The sequence below is a fragment of the Manis pentadactyla genome, chromosome 13, assembly GCF_030020395.1.
Source record: "Manis pentadactyla isolate mManPen7 chromosome 13, mManPen7.hap1, whole genome shotgun sequence".
NCBI classification, from domain to species: Eukaryota; Metazoa; Chordata; class Mammalia; order Pholidota; family Manidae; genus Manis; species Manis pentadactyla.
In genome coordinates, this window is record NC_080031.1 from 56,248,363 (window position 1) to 56,263,513 (window position 15,151).

The 15,151-nt window shown below is 33.5% G+C and overlaps 1 protein-coding gene across 1 annotated transcript in view; it reads right to left on the reverse strand.

The window, feature by feature from the left end:
• LOC118928877 (E3 ubiquitin-protein ligase UBR3-like) overlaps positions 1–15,151 on the reverse strand; it is a 29,645-nt gene that overhangs the window by 11,061 nt on the left and 3,433 nt on the right. Inside the window, exons 2-4 of the mRNA XM_057490483.1 lie at positions 13,759–13,959; positions 12,380–12,516; positions 6,348–6,433 (exon numbers count right to left, since the gene is read on the reverse strand). Coding sequence (XP_057346466.1) covers positions 6,348–6,433; positions 12,380–12,516; positions 13,759–13,959 — 424 coding nt within the window. The remainder of the gene's footprint in view (positions 1–6,347; positions 6,434–12,379; positions 12,517–13,758; positions 13,960–15,151) is intronic.

The window sequence follows — 15,151 nt, forward strand, 5'->3', positions numbered from 1 at the left end:
GCAGGATTTATTTTTAATTTCATACTTTTGGGGTCTGAAAAGCTGTTTGGTACAATTTCAATCTTTTTTTAATTTACCAAGGCTCTTTTTTGTGGCCTAGTATATGATCTATTCTTGAAAATGTTCCATGTGCACTTGAGAAGAATGTGTGTCCTGTTGCTTTTTGGTGGCATGTTCTATAGACGTCTCTTAGGTCCATCTGTTCTAGTGTGTTGTTCAGTGTCTCTGTCTCCTTACTTATTTTCTGTCTGGTTGATCTGTCCTTCTATTGAGTGCTGAGTTCAAGTCTCCTAAAATGAATGCATTGCATTCTATTTCCCTTTCAATTCTGTTAGCACTTTTTCACACTTTTGGGAGCTCTATGTTTGGTGCATGGACATTTCTAATGGTTATATCCTCTTGTTGGACTGAACCCTTTATCATTATGTAATGTCCTTCTTTTGTTTTCTCCTGTGACTTCGTTTGTTTTGAAGTCTTTTTTTATCTGATACAAGTACTGCAACTCCTGCTTTTTTCTCCCTATTTAGCTGCATGAAATATCTTTTTCCATCCCTTGATTTTTAATCTGTGTAGGTCTTTGGGTTTGAAGTGAGACTCTTGTAGGCAACATATGTATGGGTCTTGTTTTTTTATCCCTTCTGTTACTCTATGTCTTTTGTTTTGTGCATTCAGTCCTTACATTTAGGGTTATTATCGATAGATATGTACTTTGCCATTGCAGACTTTAGATTTGTGGTAACCAAAGGTTCAAGGGCATCTTCTTTAGTATCTAACAGTCTAACTTAACTTGCTTATCATGCTATTTCAAACACAATTTAAATAATTTTTTTCTCCATTTTCTTCCTCCTCCACTCTTTATATACTAGGTGTCATACTCTGTACTCTTTGTGTATCCCTTCACTGATTTTGAGGGTAGTTGATTTAATTTCCCATTTGCTTAGCAATTAATTGGTCTTTCTTTACTGTGGTTTTATTTTCTGTGGTGACAGTTATTTAGCCTTTGGAGCACTCCCATCTAGAGCAGTCCCTCCGAAATGCACCAGAGAGATGATTTGGTTTCTGGGAGATCAATTCCCTCAACTTTTTCATTTCTGGAAATGGTTTAATACTTCCATCAAATTTAAATGAAAATCTTATCAGGTAGAATATTCTTCATTTGAGGCCCTTTTGTTTCATTGCATTAAATGTATCATGCCACTCCTTTCTGGCCTGTGAGGTTTCGGCTGACAAGTCTGAGGACAGCCTGATGGGTTTTCCTTTGTATCTAGTCTTTTTTCTCTCTCTGGATGCTCTCAATACTCTGTCCTTGTCCTTGATCTTTGCCATTTTTATTATTATGTGTCTTGGTGTTGTCTTCCTTGGGTCCCTTGTGTGTTGGCAGATCTGTGCACCTCCATGACCTGAGGGAACATTTCCTTCCCCAGATTGGGGTGTTTTCAGCAAATATTTCCTCAGAGACACTTTCTGTCCTTTTTTACTTTTCTTTCTCTCCTTCTAGTACCTCTGTAATATGAACATTGCTCCTTTTGGATTGGTTAAACAGTTCTCTTAATACACTTTCATTCCTAGAGATCCTTTTTTGTCTCTCCACCTCAGGTTCTTTGTATTTCTGTTCCCTAATTTCTATTTCATTAATCATCTCCTTTACCTCATCTTATCTGCTTTTTATATCCCTCCATTGTATGTTTCATTTAGATGCTATATTTTCCAAGTTTCTGTCTTTTGCTGAAAACCTCCCTGAGGTCTTGAAAATTTTTCTGTTGCTCTGTGAGCATGTTTATGATTTTTATTTTGAAATCTTTATCAGGAAGATTGGTGATTCAGTTTCACTTAGCCTTCTTTCTAGTGTTTGAGGGATTTGGGTTTCTACCAGGTTTTTTGTCATTTCATATTTCTAATGAATCCTACTGAATAATAACTTTATGTAGGCAGTGGCTTCTAGTGCCCAGAAGCTCTACTCTCTAGAGCTGCCCAGCCCCTGGAGCAAAGGTGGGGGTCACAGGTCCACAGGGCCAGTACCTTCTGGGAAAAAGACCACTTTCCCATCTTCCTGGCCACAATGCCTTCCTCCAATGCCAGGGCCTGTGGGCCAAGAGTGCAAGATGGATTCTTCAAGCTACACCCTTGTTGGTGCTGTAAGTGGGGCTGCCATCAGGATGGCCTGTGATGATGGTGGGGTCAGCAGGTTTGTGAACTAGTGCTGGCTGGGAAGAAGGAGCCACAGGCTGCATATTGCACTGGGTAGGCCTTGGCACTGCGTTGCCAGCTAGGGGGATGAAGTGCATGGGGCTTCTGAAAGTTCCCAATCTGCTCTGCTGTGTGTGCCAGGATGATTTTGTGCACCTGTCTTTTCTCCTGGCAGCAAGCTCTGATAATCCTTGTCTCGTTAGCAGCCGTTTCGCTGTTAGGAAGTCTTTCAAAGTGCCTGCCTTTCTTTTGTCCCAGCATAGCCAGTTGTGGGTACCTGTTTTCCACAAGTAGCTAGAATCTAGTCTTTATGAGTATTCTGCCTGTCTTTGCTTTCCAACCCTTCTAATCTCCAGAGATCATGTAATGTGGATTTATGCTCCAAGAGCAGATCTCCAGGGGTGGTTATTTAGCAGTCCTGGGCTTCTACTCTCTCCCCCCATCCATTTCTCTTCCTCCTGCTCGTGAGCTTAGGTGGGAGAGGGCTTGTGTCACACTGGATCACAGGTTTCTTTACCCTTTCCATGAGGTCTTCTCTTTTCCCTGTATGTAAGCTGTCTGTTGCATTCTTCTTTCCGATCACTCTTTCAGTATTAGTTGTATTTGCTGTATTTTCGTGTTATACGTGGTTTTGGGAGGAGGTTTCTGCCTCACTTCTCAAGCAGTTGTCTTGTTTAATCCCCATAAGACATTATTCTTAATAAAAATTTTGCCTTCAGTTTTTCCATCACTTTGTCCTATATCAGTTGCTAACCAAGTTGGTAGTACTTACCAGTATATACACCAATATTTAACAAAAACTCTAAATTCACTTATATTTCAAAGGCTTGTTTATATCCCATGTCTACCATAATCTTCACTCATTTTACCAGCTAGATATGATCCCAAACCTTCAAATTTCCTAGAACTTTATGCATATCCCTCTTTAGAACTTAACACTTTCTACCTTATAATAAATGATCTAGAACCAGCATTATCTGCTGAACCCAAGGTCCTTAAATCTGATCTTCTAGTGGATAAGCAGGAGGTCTAGGCCTCTGAAGCAGGACTCAGTAGCAGAGCTATATGTCGGAACTAACACAGGCGGTGCACAGCAGAAGCGAGGAAGAAACAGTCACCAAACTGGTGAAAAATAAGGAAGAACAAACTGGTATTCAGGGAAGAAGGAATCAGGACTTGAGAAAATATCTGAAGGAGTGGCCCAACACAAAAATAGGATCTACAGAGAAAGGCTGGTAAGAGAAAACAGAGAAGGTCATAGGAGGGTTAGCATGGCAGAGCCTGGAAATATCCCATGGCAACAGTGTAGCTCAGTCCTTGACTAAGCCCATTGGTTAAGGCCCTAAAGGTTCTGCATCCTTTGGAACACTTAAGGGGAAGGAATATGTCTTACAAAACTGAATTTAGAGTCAGAAGAACTGGGGTGAAGTATGAGCTTGACATTTTCTAGCTGTATGACTTGGCAAGGCAATCACTCTGAACTTCAGTTTCCTTTTCTACAAAAGAGAGATTAACACCTGTTCACATGGTCATTCTAAAGAATAAATAATTTATGTGAAAGTACTTTACAACTTTAAGAATACAAATGTAAGGTATCATTAAAATACCAGAGTATTCTGCTATGTAAATTAATTTTGCTCATTTTTTTTAATGTGGAAAATTTCGCCGAACCATATTTAAGAATGAACTTTTATTATGATTGGATAGTGATCATTTTACCATAAAACTTAAAAAATCTCTTTGAATATAAATGTGTTGAAACGTATTGTTCCTCTATAATATTATTTCATTTCTCAGTATGAATTTACACATTGTATTTTCTGCTTTTATTATGTAGAAAGAACAATCCTTGATCTCCTGTCCACCTCTGACCCCTCTTCACCCCATCCCTGTGGATGTGTGTGTGTCTATTAATTACCTGTCAGGCCTCTGAAGCCATTCCAGACAAAATTTATTAAAACTTACCTTGACTAAACTAATCTTCAATTTCATCAAGAAGTTGTGGAGTATTCAAAAAATCTAAGTCCACTTTCAGTTGTTTAATTAGTGGATCATTTTCAGTCTTTTCTCAAAATATTATGAAATTTTAAAAAGACACATTTAAAATGACATAGTTAATAAAAGGTAATGGAGAGCAATGAATGGGAAGAGGAAAATACTGACATATGAGGAATCTCTAGAGAAAAGACAGAAATTTTTGTTTAATAGTACCATTAAAGTTCTACTGGAAGATGAAAAAAATGAGATATTTGACCTAGCATCCTATGAAACACCATCCATTTAAGTTCTGGTGTTCAGTGTAAATGAGGTTTGAGTTAAGCATGAGTGAAAAACAAGTGCTTAAGTTTATACACTTACAAAAAAATAGTGGGATTTTGTGCAATATATTCTACATACATGATTGCTTTAAAAGTATTAGGATAAATAACACATGAGCTATTGAACAATAAATCAGATGAAAATGAAAGAAGACATTATGTTGTGAATCCTAAACACATAAACTTTTCTTTGTCCATCATACCTCAACAAAGTTGGGGAAAAAAAAGAACTAGTATTAGTTAATAAGAAAAAAAAAGAAAACTAAAAACAGTATTAACTTATATTTAGAATGAGCTTCATCACTACTTTTTCTATATTGGTACACTGTAATCTTTTATTACCTAAGGGGAAAATAAAAAGAAGAAATCTGAAAATAACTATCAATTTAATAATTTAAATTTAAAATTGAGGATAATGACTGAAGTGGCTGTTGCTAGAATTTTACTACTACTTTAGGTTTCTGAATAAATTAATAATTTATAAGCCTCTGAATAAATTTGAATAATTCAGAGAAAATAAATATGAAAGAGTGTTTGAACATAAAACTGAAATCCCTTACTAAATGCTTCCTAATGTAACATTTTCTGGAATATTATCATCCAATGCAAAGCATCAAGTACGAATAATCAACAAGAAAGAATAATTTATGTAAGTGCAATGACAGTTTCAGCTAATTCAAACAGACTTTGAAGCTAAAGCCCTTAGCAGTCAGCACCTTCCCCTTTATTTAAAAAATACTAAATCACTGATTAAGCATAGTTTAAGTGTATACATCAAAGGATCAATAAATACTGAATACTCGGTAAAAAATAACTTCCAAAACCTTAAACTTGTAGGAATCAAATGATAACCCCAAAGAAAATATCAAAATCTAATACAACTGATTAAATATTTTAAAGTAACTCAGTTGAAATCGCACAGAAGTCTGTATCTTTATGTTAGAAAATGCAAGATGTTTCTGATCAGTCTTTTGTTTTGAAATCATTCAAAAATTTAAAAGATATATATCTTCTAAAAATATACTAATTTTAAAAAGTATTAGTAATATTTAATAACTAATAATTTAATACTTAAGAAAACATGTTCAATTTTTAGAAAGAATACATTATTTGTTTTAAATAATTTTATTTCCTATACCAATCACATTAGTTAATATTTTAATGTCAGTGATTTGGGACCAGTAATTAGCTGTATAGGACATTGAATAATATTACTCCTAGTATTCACACTAATTCTCTAAACAATGACTAATTAGTGATTTTATCAAAACCATACTCATGAAAAATCTACTTTAAGTTCTAAATGGCATTTCTCTCAAATTTACCCTTACAAAAAGTATTGAATCATCATGCTCATTTTATAATATATACTCATAAACAAAAGCAAACATCCACAATTTTAATATATTTTAATGTGCACATCAAAATACAGTACACTTTCATTAATTAACAGCAGCTATATCTACAGGAATGTTTAGGGAACAGAAATTGTCTTTATAAAAAGATATTCTTAAATCCACACAATTTAAAAATTCTTCAAAACAACTTATGTTTGAGGACAATTGCAGCTGAGAATACTACATTATTTTTTATTTTGAACCAATGTAAATCTGATTAGTTAGTATGACATCAATTTACTGAGTAATCATAGTATAGAAAGAGCTAAATATTCATATGACTCTTTTAAGTACAAGATTAATCATTTAAAGCATAAAATCAGTAGTAAAACTGATTATAACATAAAGGTAAGTTGAAAATATACCAAAAAAAAACTTTGCCTGTATATACTTCAAAAGTGATGTAATTAGACATTTTAAGAAGGTAGCTCTCTTCAATACTTACTTAAACAAGACCTTTTGCCAGCTGTGCTTGCACCACCTGAGCACAAATTTCCTCCTTGATGAATTAATTCAAGTTCCAAACTGGTTCTGTAAGTGAAACATTAAAATATATCTTAGTCATTAGGCTGAAGCAATATTTTAAAATTTATTTTATTGATATGTCTGAATCAACCCAAATAGTAAAGTTCTTCAACTTTATTATTTGCTGAAGTATAGTATATGCACATCAGTACTAATCATATTTTATGTATTTAGAACTAAAAAGGGAAACAGTTCATCTATCCTTACTTACATGTTCATATTTATACCTGCATAACTGCACACGTTATGGTGTAATTGTTGCAAAACCACAGCTGTTGGCAAATACTAGAATGTAGGCCTTAAGAAAAAATGCTGTAACACATTTCATAAACCTGCATATGAATCAGATGAAAGCATTTGCACTCCAACTGTTAGCCACTAATTAGGTAGTTTCTGTCATATAAGACACAAAGGCATACCAATTTGCCTAGCAGAGAAATGGTTGTCACTCATTGGAGCTTAGATGTTATCTAGAAATCAGCATTAAGAAACAAAATCACTAACACTAAAGTAGCTATGAACAACACATTTAATTAATGACAGTCTCTTTTATGGACCTCTAATACTACACTTTAATTAAAATATACTGTGTAACTATTAACACTGCTAAACATCAGTACCGTTCATACAGATCTGAATTTATAATCAGTGATTATTAGCTTATAGGATAGAAATAATTGTTAAATTGACATTTCAAAAATCAAATTGATGCAGAATTCACAAATTTATACAAAAACAGTAACAGTAAAATAGCCAATTTTACCAAAATAAATGAAAATTCAGAAACATAAGTTGTATTTTTACTCCAACTAATAAAAAACACACATTTACTTGCCACAATTAAAGATGAATAAGCTAGTTTATATCGAAGATATGAATTTAACAGTAGTGGTTAGACTTCCCCCATCTTAACAACAAAAAAGGGCAAAGTTTCAAGCTTGCACTTTGCAAGTGAATTCAAGAAAGATATCTTGTTTGATTTAAAACAAAACATTTTGAACAGTTTTCATTTTATTTTGAACACAGAATGTCTGAAATGTTATTTTCATGTATTTACTTACAAATACAAACTGTTAAAAATAATATTCCTAAGTCTGTATGTTTGCCACCCATTTCTGAAGGAATGCTTTAATGCTCTGTACTGGGTGGGGGGTACAATTTAATATTGGTAATTTTCCTGCTCAGAGCTCCATCTGGTTGCTGCCGATAAGGGCATCTGTGTGACCAGGGAATTTTCCACCCTTCAGGCGATTCGCATTGCTCCCTGAACTTCTAAAAACCTACCAGCAAGGAAACTGGGACAAGGATTTCATATCAGTGGACAGAAAACGAGCGGAGACCAGCATGTGTTCCTTCATCAAGGGGAATATAAATGAGAACAATACATTTTGTTTTCACAAATCTTCTATTGCCTAATCTGTAGAAAAAAATTAATGGCTATATTGTCTTATAAAAGCTAAGATTTCCTAGATAGTACTTTTAAAAGAGCTACAGAAAAATGATCAATTACTATAAATGAATGTCAGAACCAGAATGCCAACCTTTATTTCAACATACTTTGCAAAAATATTCATTTTAATATAAATACAAGAACAATTCTGCTTATTCAATCATCAAGTAAGATATTTTAAAGGATGACAAACATGTTACCACAAATTTTATTTTAAAGAATAACTGAAAGAAAACTAACTACTAAATGTAATAATTTATGATTATGGTTGGAAGATCTCCAACACAACTTTTCATGTGAGTTAAAAACACAAAAACTACCTATCCAAAGGATAAAACTCTGTATGTCAGAGGCCCTACCCATCAGCCTGCCCATATTTCATTTCATCAAAATTGTTCCTTTGACACTTCCTGGAGGAAAGAAACACAACTGCCTCACATGCCCCACGTCTGATTTTCCCTCACTGCTGAAAATCCCAACACATTCTTGGGCTCCTGTCCCCCTGGATGGATGCTGTAAAAATAAGATGCCCTGGGAGCAGGAGTGTTCTGGGCCTTTTTGTTCTCAGAGAAAAACAGACTCTACTTTCTGTATTTTCTAACACAAAATACTTCAAATTAGTTTGGAAGGGAAAAAAAGAGAAAATGTGTACATTGGAAAGAATGATGAGAAAGACTGCTTACAGATTCCCACAGTGGCCACCTAGAAATCCCAGACAAAAACTCCTCCATGTTCCAGCTTCTATTTACATGACCAGGGTCTGCTTTTCCATTCTAACCCCATGTCGGCACTAACTTCTATTTTTAGAGATATAATTTGAAAAAGAAATGGGTATATATACGTACACACACACAGAGACACTCAAACACATACTGGTATAGTATCGATTCAAGGCCTGAGCTTACCACCTACTGTCTGAACCAGTTACTGGTTTTCAGAGAAAAAAATATCTTCATCCATACAAGACTCAGCTCAAGCTAACTCCTTCAGGAGTTAGCAAGAACTAACCCCTTCTTCTTAGGACAGGAAAGAAGCACTACCACATACTTTATATTTCAATTTGCTCATTTTTGCTTCTGAAGATCGTCAGCACTTTTTCAATATGATATAGTTTTTTAACAAACTATATTCCATTTTACACAGATTGGTGTTTATTAGTTTTGTCTGTCCAACCAAATATAAATTCCCAGAGAGCAGAGACCATTTCAGGTAACAGCTTCTAAATCCCTGATGGTAACTAGCAAATTGTTCAAAAAATTCTTAGAAACTGGCAACAACCTCTTTGTTTTGATACGTAACCAATGATAAGATTCTCCTTAGTCCCCACTTCATTTTCTCTTTTGCTGATCCTTCCTTCCATTCCCTTAAACCCAGCAGTGAATCAACAAGAAAAAGGGGTAGGTAACAGGGGGAGATAATTTGTTTTTACAAAATAAATTTTTAGTTTTAAAAAGGATTCATAATTTGGTATTCTAGCTAGCATTCCTTTTATTTCACATATAGTTTAGTTTAAACTTACAATTTAACTAATGTATAAAGCAAGGTCCATTCATTCTACTGAGTCGGTCACCCACTGTGATTTAAAGATGTTTCCCCATCTACATCTCAGCTACTTATGTTTTATTTTCTTTCCATTTCCATGTTTCTGACTATATGAAGGCCAAGTGCTAGTCACCAGTACCTCTAGGCTGTATGTAACTTTCATACAAAACCCTTGGAAAAATCAGTGTCATTCTTTGTTTCAATAATGAAAAACTGAATTGGCATTGAAGTAAGGAAAGCTTTCTACTCTAAAATAAACTTCCCATAATCCATTTGAATGACACATATTTGCAACAGAAGGTTTTTTAGAAATATGTTAAAACTTGAATATAGTGGTTTTAATTAATTTTTATACCACAAAAAATATCTTTCTGACAAATTCTTCTCTGCTACCCTCAGAAAATCTTCCAAGGCTTCAGCATGCAAATAAAGTGAGATAGAGATACATATGGTCCTACAAAAAAAAAAAAAAAACAGCTCTAAAACAATCACTGAAGAAAACAGCTTTACAGGCTAGTTTAAAACAATCACTAAAGAAAACAGTTTTACAGGCTAGTTACTCAATAGAAATATTTGGTTTCTAAACATCAAAGAATTTAGCTCTGAAAGAGCAAACAAAGTTATTTATTCAGTTTGGAGTATTCAGTTCTGGGAAACTAGAGATGTATTCCATTCAAATTACTAATGTCAAATACAAACACACAGACATCTAATGAAGTACATTTTAAAGAGTCATATTTAGTTCAAAATTTAAATAGTTAAAATTAAGTTCATTTCAGAATATTTTATATAATCATGATCTGTAGTCATGATATTTTATGAAATAAGGTTATATGCTAGGCATAAAATAAAGACCTGGTTACCTAGCTTGCAAAAACTACATCGTATTCAAATAGGATACACATACTTCTTTCTTTCAATTCATGTTTTTGTTGACTCTTCAGTCAATTTGCTTTTTGTTTTCTTTTTAATGATTAAGGAAAACTTAAGAGAAGGCACACGATCTCAATGTGAGAACCCTGCAATGAATGGTCTGGGTAATTTTAATTTTAACCAAAGGATAATGAGGTATTTAAAGGTTTTAAACTTTCTCTTTTAGACTCATTGTGTTGCTGCTTTAGACTTTATCATTAGGGATCAGAGAAGAATTGGAGAGGAGAGAACACATTTTGTTTCTCTACATACACCCATAGTAAATGACATTTGATATCTGTCCCTGCTTTTCTATAAAAGAAAAACTGAAAAATGCTGAATCAAAGTCTCCCATTATCACAACATGCTTTCTTCTATAAAATATATATTTAAACCAAGAAACAGGAACTTCCACTAAACTAAATTTAAATCAAATTATTTGATACATCATGCTATAGAAAAATTCCATGCACAGATCATTTCCATTCAACCAGGATTTTCTTATAAGGTCAATCTTAATAAAAGGTCCATCTTAATAAAATTAAAGGCATAAATACATAAGCAACATAAATGTGTGTGCATGTAACGTGTATAGCATAACCGAGGTAGTCTTCAGTCATATGAAAATCTTCTATAACATTGCCATAATACTGTACATAGATTTTGTACAACTTGAAACCTTGGAAAAATTAAATTATATTCAATTTACTTTTCACATGAGGTATATTTTGTTCCAAGTATGCAACTGGTAACTCTCCAGAAACAAAATGTTAAATTAACCAGTACAACTTCCCCCAAATATTGTTTTTATTTATTCACAATAAAAACAATAGTCCAGGAATGGCAGACTGGAAAGTTATATTCCCATCCATTAGATCCTTTTACATCAATCTGTATCCAGCATTCACATCCTTAGACCAAAAGTTAATGTTTCCTTATGCTGAGCTGTAACTTGTGTGCTGCAGTTTCCCAAGTCTGATTCCATTTTTCCTGGGTTCTAAAGACTACATATACATAGTTCATCTACTCTTTTGTTACCCTCTGTTCTGGGAATAAGGCAGAGAATGTCCATGATGAATTGCATGCACGTGACCTATAAAAAGCTGAAAACAGGAGAGGAAAAAGGATAGTAATTGAAAGAAAACTAGACCTTTATTCAAGATTTGAATTCTAGTCCTATTCTGCCAGTAATTTGCTGCATGACTTCAAATCACATTATCTCTCTTCATTTTACCTATTATGTAATAAATAGTACTTGGACAAAACATAAAGTATGTGTCTAGAGATATCCAGGGGTCTGATGCTGGCAGAATGCGTTTTTAAGTTCTTAATTGTGCCTACTTCTCCCCAATTTCATTTTTGTTATGGTTCTCATTCAATTAAGTTTTCTAAAATTCCTATTTGGAACTGTTTCCTAGGTACTGAACACATATTCAGTCAATCAGACGAATCCTACTGGATCTGAAAAATGAAAAGTACTTACCTCTGTTTTCTTGAGACTGCTGCTGGCTACTAATAGAGGCTTAGAACATGCCAGTTCTCTTGCTTTTCTCCCTTACCTGATTTTCTAAACTACCTGTAGTATTTTTGGATATTACTAGATTTTTCACTAGCTTAAATGAAACAAAGTAAGATCTTCTTATTTTTTTTATTTTAAAAATAAATTAAAGTGGTTTACATATTACAATCTTTTAATTCTCAGTATTACCACTTTTGGGCAGTACTTCAATAAGGATTTCTTAACAACACACTGTATATACAATATTCACATGAGTTGAGGTAGGTATCTGTCCCCAAATGCTACTAATATATTTTTTCCCACATATCTTATAATGTTTAATAAAGCTTAACCTAATAGTTCATTAAAATAAAAACTTCAGAAAATGAAGGAAGACTACACTTTCATACTTTTAGGAGGTTTTAAAACTAGCCATAATGTCTACCAACATTAAAAAAAGGAATCCTTTCTTCAAATAAATATGAATGAAAATAATAAAACCAATTACTTCTAGTAACTAAATATAGAAGTGTAAAGTATTATTACCTACCTAGCAACAGAATACATAAAGAGAAAATCATTGTCTGGTGAGCCTGGGGTCTTGCTATAGTCTCTGTATTTCTTCTGAGTGGTATTTTTGATGTCTTTCATTACAGATTCCATTTCTTTACTTAAGTTGTTTTCTGACTGCAAAAAATGCAAACATACATGTAAAGTTTATTTATATTCATTTTCTCATATAGTTTAACAGTACAATGTTTATCATATGAACACACTAGGAAATTAAAAAGACAAATGTACATTAGTTATCTACTATATTTAGTGCACAAAGGTAAAACCGATCAAGAAACATTTTCTCTTATTTTAGAGATCTTTCATTATAATTCTACATTGTGATTGGTAACACTATAATCCAACCATGAACTAACCACATAAATTTATATCCTAAACAAATAAGTGGATGTCTTTAAAAATATATTTTAGAGCAGTTTCCATATTTATAAAAAACCAGACTTTCATTTGAATTCATTTTTCAAAGACTAATATCAATATCCCTTACTTTAAGCCTATTATTAATACAAAATTTTCAATTTATGAAAAAAAAAATCACACACACTCTAAGAACAGTCTTCAACTGAGAAAAGGAACTGCCAGGAGAGAAAGCTTTCTGAGCAGATTTCAATGATGAATTTCTGTTTCAAAAGTCAAATATTCATAGCTTTCATAAATTTACTCCACAGAACAGACACAGCTGTCACTTCTCTCAGGGACCATATCATAGATCTGTAATGAAGGTGAAATATTTAAGAATTTAAATCAAATAAACAAATCTTACTGGATGAGATTAAAGAGGAGTTCACTTACACCAAATCCCACAGTAAAATTGACTGACTTACGGTAAATGGTTCAATCAAGTATACAATTATTTCTCCATTACAAAGATATGCACTCACACGTGTGTAAATCTATAATTGCCCACACATAAAGTATGCATGTGTGTGGAAATATATCATCTTAATCTAATGTGCCTAATTTGTATATTTTTATGTATTTAGATTGTGCTTTACATTGCAAGGTACATATATGTAATTTGTTTGTTTGGCTTTGTTGTTAAATATTTCAACATCTTAAAAGAGTATAACCATATCTAAGCTGATAGGATTTTATGATCTGGAAGATATATATTAAAACTATAACAATTCAGAATACAGAAAAGCATATCCCTTAGCTCTAATGCCTTTGGTTCTATAATTTGTTCTGGTACTCTTATTTTTGTTTTTAATAACCACAAACAGAGGAGAAGAGCCTCTAACAGCAATTTCTACTAAATGTACAAAGTTCTGCAGTAATTTAGAAACAGAACGAAAATGAAAGCTGAAAAGCAGAGCTGAGTCAACCAGGATATTTCAGCCTCACAATGATGCTTACTGGGAAAGCTCCCGGCCGTCCCTGCAGCTCCTCCACTTCCTGTATGAGATCTTGGATGCTTTTGTTACTAGGACGTTGCCAAAGGTTATTTTTCACATTGCTTCCAGAATAACAAGGAAGGACACTGTTAGCAAACTGCCTGCAGAGAGGACACGTGAATTCTCCTTTGTCCACTGAGAAGCCCTGGAGAACCTGGTCATTCTAAAAAATGAAATAAACTTACAGATGTAAGATGAACACCACTCCACAAAGAAAATTGACACCACTACCTTTTATAGTAAATAAAATGAATCGCACAAAAGAGATACATCTAATATATGTCATAAAAACACAAAGTCTCTTACTTAGTTGCTCTTCATGCAGGATAAGACATTCAAATCATCATGCAATCAATTTGAAATGTGGATTTTAGATAAAGAATAACTCAGGAAGTAGGCCACATTAAAGTGGATCTCTTTCCTCTTACTACATGCCCCTGTTTTCACAGTCTACAATCACTACTGGGAAGATTCTCCTAGTACCAATATTCTTTGATATAGGATAGACAGTTTTTGAGAGTAAATTAAGGCTAAACAACGTGCTGTGTCATTTAAGGTGTCTAATTGCTGAACAAAACTGACTGGATTTTATGCAGTGGGTTTAGGTTTAATTGATAGGGGGAAGATTTAGTTAAATTAGTCAGAACATACGTGTGATAGGAGGTGAATTAATTTAATACTTCTACTTCACATGCATCTGATAGCAAGAGGAAGAAAAATAATTTTTGAAACAGATATATAATGTGCACACACTTAGGAGGAAACTCTTGCTCATAAGAGACAGCAATGTATGCTGACTAAACAGACAACTTAAGGCAGGAATTCTGCCTGCTACATCTGTTCCTTTCTTTTGCCTGACACCACCCCTCATCTACTTTGCAATTTAAGAATATTGCTATTGTGTAGTCCTAACATCTATATTAATCTTTTCCAGGTAGTCTGTCTCTTATTTTGCCACTGGCCAAATGCTTTATCTCAAAATTTGTATTTAATGCACTGATGTATATGTATGAATCCTACAATATGAGCATTACTACTAATAAGACAAAAATAATGAGAGAGACTGACACAAAGAAAAGAAAATGAATTACTGCCTATGGTTACAAAGGTAGTTAATGATATCAGAATGAACTTAGGTTTCCCAACTCTTAACTAGGTGCTCATTTGACTATATTTTGGATCTCAAAAACTTTTTCTAAAAATAACTGAATTCTATTTTTTTTTACCTTCTGACATTTTTTCAAATCTTTAAAAATGTGACACCATGTCTTTTTAAATCCACTTCTACAAACATTTACTAAGCTCCTATCATGTGTCAAATGCTGTGATGATATAAAAAAGGAAGACACATCTTC